General features: G+C 30.0%; 1 protein-coding gene across 2 annotated transcripts in view; it reads left to right on the forward strand.

The window, feature by feature from the left end:
* Positions 1-5977, forward strand: part of Dhc36C (Dynein heavy chain at 36C) — a 105440-nt gene that overhangs the window by 37478 nt on the left and 61985 nt on the right. For both annotated transcript variants that reach the window (XM_014428644.2, XM_067048387.1), the window contains 3 exons: positions 2030-2278; positions 2859-3019; positions 4968-5139. In XM_014428644.2, coding sequence (XP_014284130.1) covers positions 2030-2278; positions 2859-3019; positions 4968-5139 — 582 coding nt within the window. The remainder of the gene's footprint in view (positions 1-2029; positions 2279-2858; positions 3020-4967; positions 5140-5977) is intronic.

The following is a 5977-nucleotide window of genomic DNA, read 5'->3' on the forward strand; positions in this document are numbered from 1 at the left end:
ATATATTTAAAAAAAAACACGTAAGAAGGAATATACTGAATATTCCAAAGCTCTCAGTTTTGGTGTGAAGCGATAACATTGGTAGTTCTAGCTGTCCCTTATACATAGTGTTGCTACAGCCTTATAGAGGAGAAATTATTGATAGAAATAGGTAAAGAATTATATCAAGAGGTAGTACGATTAATATAAGATTGCTTTGTACACTCCCTTTGGGAGGGAATGTTTAAGTTGATAGGGTACAATTCTTGTATTAAAAAAATTAATACAGAAATGTGAAATAGACAAATCAAGAATATAGGGTTTCTTTATGTTTTTATAATAAAGAAAGGACACCCAGAAAGGTTTACTCTGTTGATTAGCAGAGTAAGGCCACCTCAACTCGGCTTGCTCAAGAGTGTGGTAGAGGAAAAGAAGCTAAATAAAGATTTAGATCTACAGGATAATAAGTGCAGGTTTTAGAGTCAACTAGGACAATGCTTTAAGAACTTTCCAACTAGATTTAGGATCATATATAGTGTATTAGGTGTAAGATAGATTGGATGAGACTTTGTAAGGACTTGAAATAGGATTAATCATTATGGATTCAAATATGCCTGACACACCTCTTGTGTCTACACACCGGCTGCATCTATCCTTCTTCTCTACTCTCTGATTTCTGGACTAAACTTACTCAGTGAGGAAGGAGATTTGAAAGTAGTTTGCTTGAGGAGGGGATGTTGATGCCGGAATATAATGTATAAGGGGATTAGAAGAGCATTAGTCAACCATCTCTTCAACAGAGAAAGTGTAATAGATAGGTTTTAGGTGTTGTATGGTGTATCAAGAATGGGATTTATATTTTCAGAGGTTATGGAAACAAGATACTGTCATAAAATTTGTCATACAAATTAACTTCAGGATTAGAATGTTACCCTGACTTCAAATGAAAAATAATCGCTTTTGAGAGAAAAATAGTCAATTTTGGGAAGAATCTGTAATGAAAATATCATTTCTTATACTCAAAATCTTGGTATTGTTGGGTGGTTGGAAGGGTCTAGGTCTAGATCTAATTTCATGAGTCCAAAAATGTCCACAAGTAGATATCGGTATTATGGAATTAACAAATAGATATTGTTAATGCTCTAAAGAGGATTAGAGAAGCATTTTTATCCTCAAGTTATCATGAATTAACAGACCAATACATACGTAATAAAGACGTACAATACATACTAGTTTAATTTTTTAAAACTTTCATTTTCTGCCTATTTGTTTGTTGTCATATCTCCTTATTTAAAATTATTAAAATTTTGTGTTGATATATTTTTATATAATTAGTTTATTCTATTCCATATTCTTTTTTCAAAGTGTAATATTTTTACTTTTAAATTTGTAATATTTGGTAATTAAGGAACATAACATATTTTGTTTATATCATTTATTACAAAAAGTGGTTTCCTGGAGTGAGTATTGTGCAAATTGATAAAACTACCAGTAATTTTGTTAATAATAAGTATATCACGAAGAGAGGACCTAAAGACAAGTGGTTCAACAAGGTTATGCTTATTATTTTGGTCATAAGTTCCCTAGAAGTTATAATTCTGTAATTAATCTGTCATATTTTGCTCTAAAAGTATGGGACTATCCACACGGCACAAGTTCCATGAAAAGTTTTTAATCTAGCACTGAATTATTAGGTTATCCAACAGACTTTTCTGTTCTCCAAGCACCAGTTTTGAAAAATATGGTGGTGTTTCATATCACTTAAGCCTAAAATTATTCCTTTTACCAAGTGTTGGGAGTGTATCTTCTCTTTTCTATGTATACTTTCAATATAAGTACTTATGGTCCTCTATACCAGAACTTATGCTACTCCAGAGCCTTTTTACTATGAACTGTATTCTTCATTATGTTTCGATTCAAATCAGATGTTCAATTATTCGTTTTCATTTTTTAATACATGCATGACCATTGATTTATATTTGTTTTGTTCTTTATTATTATTAATTTACTAACTAAGGTTTTACGAACAAATTATATATTTTTTCCTTAGGGTATTACATCAGACTTGTTTCCTGGTATTGTGTTACCACCACCTGATTACACTATCTTGAACAAAGGATCTCACCAAGCCTGCACAAAAGCAAATGTACAGTGTACTCCATTCTTTCTTGAAAAAATTCAACAGATATTTGAAATGATGATTGTACGCCATGGCTTCATGATTGTTGGTCTACCATTTAGTGGAAAAACCACTGCTTATAGAATGCTTGCTGACGCTCTTGAGCTGATTGAAGAATGGGTATGTATTGACTTTGATTGAGACCTAGTTCTTTTTCAGTATTTGTTGATACTCATGCATCTTTTTATATTATAATTAATTGAATTATTTGTTCTGAAAAATGTTAATTTTTTCCCCTTGTTATATCCATAAAAACATATTTTCGATATGACGATTCACTCAGCACTTTCTCTCAAGCTGAATAATCAAAAATTATTTCCTTAGTTATTATCTACTCTAAAATCAACAGAAAGTGCACCCCATTAAATACTTTTCTGTATTTTTTTTCTCATTTGGTTCAAATTAAAATCATGGTGAAGCTAATTCAAAAGCCATCCATCTTGGCCTTAGATTGGGGATCAGGGAAGAGAGGCAATACTAAGAGGAGGAAAGATGGGACTGGTACCACCAGCAATGAATTAGTTTATTTATTTTAGCTTTGAATTGATATTTAATATTTTTCATACCTTATTAATGAATTTAAAAAATTCCAAAAGAGAACTCAGACTCAATATTCTCTAGTTTTAAATAATTGATTTAAAGTAAATGTTATTAGTTAAGATTGATATTTACAAACATTAATCACCTTTTTTTTATACAGGGTGAATTGGATGAACATAGGGTTGAAATCACTGTTATCAACCCAAAATCTATTACTATGGGTCAATTGTATGGTCAATTTGATCCTGTTTCTCATGAGTGGTCTGACGGAGTTTTAGCTGTCAGCTATAGAAATTTTGCTACTTCTACGAACCTTAACAGGTTTGGAAATATTTATGTTAGTAAAATTATTATGATTGAAAGATTTCTTCTTATTTTCAGAACTTTCGTTGAAACCCTAAATTAAGTCTTACATGTTTCAAATTATAAGCTTTTTTCCTGACCTTTCATGTACATTCCTTGAAATATTCAACATTCATAATTTTACCTTTACCATTGCTAGGAAATCAGTGTTCATTTATTGGCCTGTTGGATATAGTTTTTTTATTACTCTAGCTAAGATTTGGTATATTTGGCTTGTGGAAAAAGATGTTAATAATGTAGAGTTTTTATTAATTTTAAGCTCTGATAAAAGAAACTTGTAGATTTAATTTATCTGATTTTGTATGTATGAAGCTGGATTAGTATCATATCAGAGTTCTCTGGGCTGTCTCTAGCTGAAGGAGGTTTCCTCTTCAACAACCTCAGAACTGCAGCAGTACTGGTTCGAATCCGGTCTGAAAGGTTGACTTTTATTTCCTGGAGGTCCCACGCACCATAAGATTTGTGGGTTGGTTAAAGAAGAAGCAGTCCCCCATAATAAAAACTTAACCCTTCCATTATGGTTAGAATAAGGTGGTTATTTCCAGAAATGTGTTTATGCCTCAAGAATGTGCCAATTTTATTTTTAATAATTATGTATCATTATACTTAATACTAATATATTAAAGGATCACCTGTTTTTTTTTTTTTGCTAGTAACCACCAGTCCCCTAAAACTGGAACCAATCCAACAAATTTTAATTCAGGGTCCCCATAAGGTTTAGCAATTGTAAAATCAATTGATTTATACAACTAATATATAGCAGAAGCTTTTGCTTCTTTGAATGTGCTAATTTCAGGACTACCAGTTGGATTTGAAAAATTATTTTTATGTTAAACTATTTTGGGTATATCAGGCTACAACCCACAGGAATAGAGCATAGAGTAGACATAACATCAATCTATTAAAAAAATATTAATTATTACAACTTCATACCTGTGGAAGCAGGGTCGTACTGTAACTCAATTAGGTTAATTGGTTGAAATTTTCCTTCCTTAGGTGGGTTACCAGAAGTTTAGTGATTGAAAAATCATGAATACTTGATGTTAGGAAAAAACTGGAAATCCTAATAATCAAATCATTTTGATTTCAACTGGAGACTAAACTTAAAATATAACTTATTCAAAAGTCCTATAAATTTATTTTTTATCTTGTAATACATTTATGAAACATTAGATATCGCTTATAACAACCTTAGATGTAACAGCAAATTGGTTTTAGTTAATATTTCCAGAACCGTGGTTTTCAGAGCCTTACCAATTTATTTTTATTAATGTGTATAGCAACCTTGGTTATAACAACTGATTGTCAAATAAAGCAATCATCATCCAAATAAAGCAATTTATTGGTGTTTGGTATCAATTTTAAAAAAAAATTACTATTTCATATTTACATGATTTGTGCAGTGATTGGTTATAACAAAGATCGGCTATAATGACCTAGTATGCCTGATCTCTTGGAAATGGTTATAAACAATACCCAGTGTACCAGAGATTTATTATTAAAAAAAAAATGAATTCTATTTCTTGAAGTTCATTATTTTTAAAAGCGGTTAAAATCCCAACAGGACACACAACTTCTTATAAAATATACCCTATATTAATATGAAATGTTAAAGATATATTAATAGTTGTTTTATTTTTTTTGTTAATTTAAAGACCTAATAAATATGAAATCAGAAAATATTAAATCTACTCTTGAGCAGAAACATGTTAAACATGATCCCCTATATATAACTGTCTACCACATCCATTATTAATAAGTTATATGTATTGTGAATATTCAATTGATTACCATCACTTTATAAAATATTCAGAAAGTTAACTTAATCTCCTAAGTCTATAGTTTCTTCAACTGTTATGTTGATCTAAATAAATGCATTGATGATCAATTGATAAACTGTTTTCAGGAAGTGGTTGGTATTTGATGGCCCTGTTGATGCAGTTTGGATTGAAAATATGAATACAGTGCTTGATGACAACAAAAAGTTATGTCTCATGTCTGGTCAGATTATAGATTTAGCTCCAACGACAAATCTCATATTTGAACCTATGGATCTTGATGTTGCTTCACCAGCTACTGTAATAATTGAAAAAACATATATAATGCTTATCTATGTATTTTTAAATCTTAACCTTGGACTATTCAGTGTTGCAATTTGGCTGATATTGTGGTAAGAAACTATGGAATGTGGTATGATATCATCTAGCTCTGCAAGGATGGATATGTATTTAACATTGGTCCAAGCAATACTCAATGGTTTTATGTCAGATTATTTGGTATTAAATAGAGGCTTATTTATTTAATAGATCTGTCCGGAAAATGCAGTTAAAAGAAAAATTAAATATTATTATTATTATTTTTTTAAGTGTAACTCAAACATAATTAACATGTAAGCCTAATTATCTTTGATTTTTCATTAAACCATCAATTTATACCATGGCCTTAGAAAAAATTATTTCTTTTTATTATGGCTGAAGTCCTCCATCAAGGGCCTATGTAAGCATTTCTTATTCATTCAGGGCCACTGGGAAACAAATATTGACTTAGCTGCATGGAAATTAAACCCATAACCTTCTGAACCAAGCATTCAGACCCTTGTCCCAATGTCCAGCCATCATGTCCTACTTAAAAAATTTAAGATAAAAAATTAAGGAGCACTGTAAACACCATAGTAAAGATAATTTTTCAAAAAAATATTAATAAAGTATTGTGAAGTAAGTATAGTACTAAAAATATCTTATTTTATTAGTATATACTATGCATTTCTTATTTTTTCATAATATAGTTCACATTAAATTTTTATATTTACATTTTAATTTAAACAAAGTTTATTTCTACATTGGAAATTTATTTTTAATAATCATTTTTGTTAATGAGTATTAAAATTGTCATCATCTTATTTTTGTAAAAGACTAA

The sequence above is a fragment of the Halyomorpha halys genome, unplaced genomic scaffold (assembly GCF_000696795.3).
Source record: "Halyomorpha halys isolate HHAL.00 unplaced genomic scaffold, Hhal_1.1 Scaffold730.1, whole genome shotgun sequence".
NCBI lineage: Eukaryota > Metazoa > Arthropoda > Insecta > Hemiptera > Pentatomidae > Halyomorpha > Halyomorpha halys.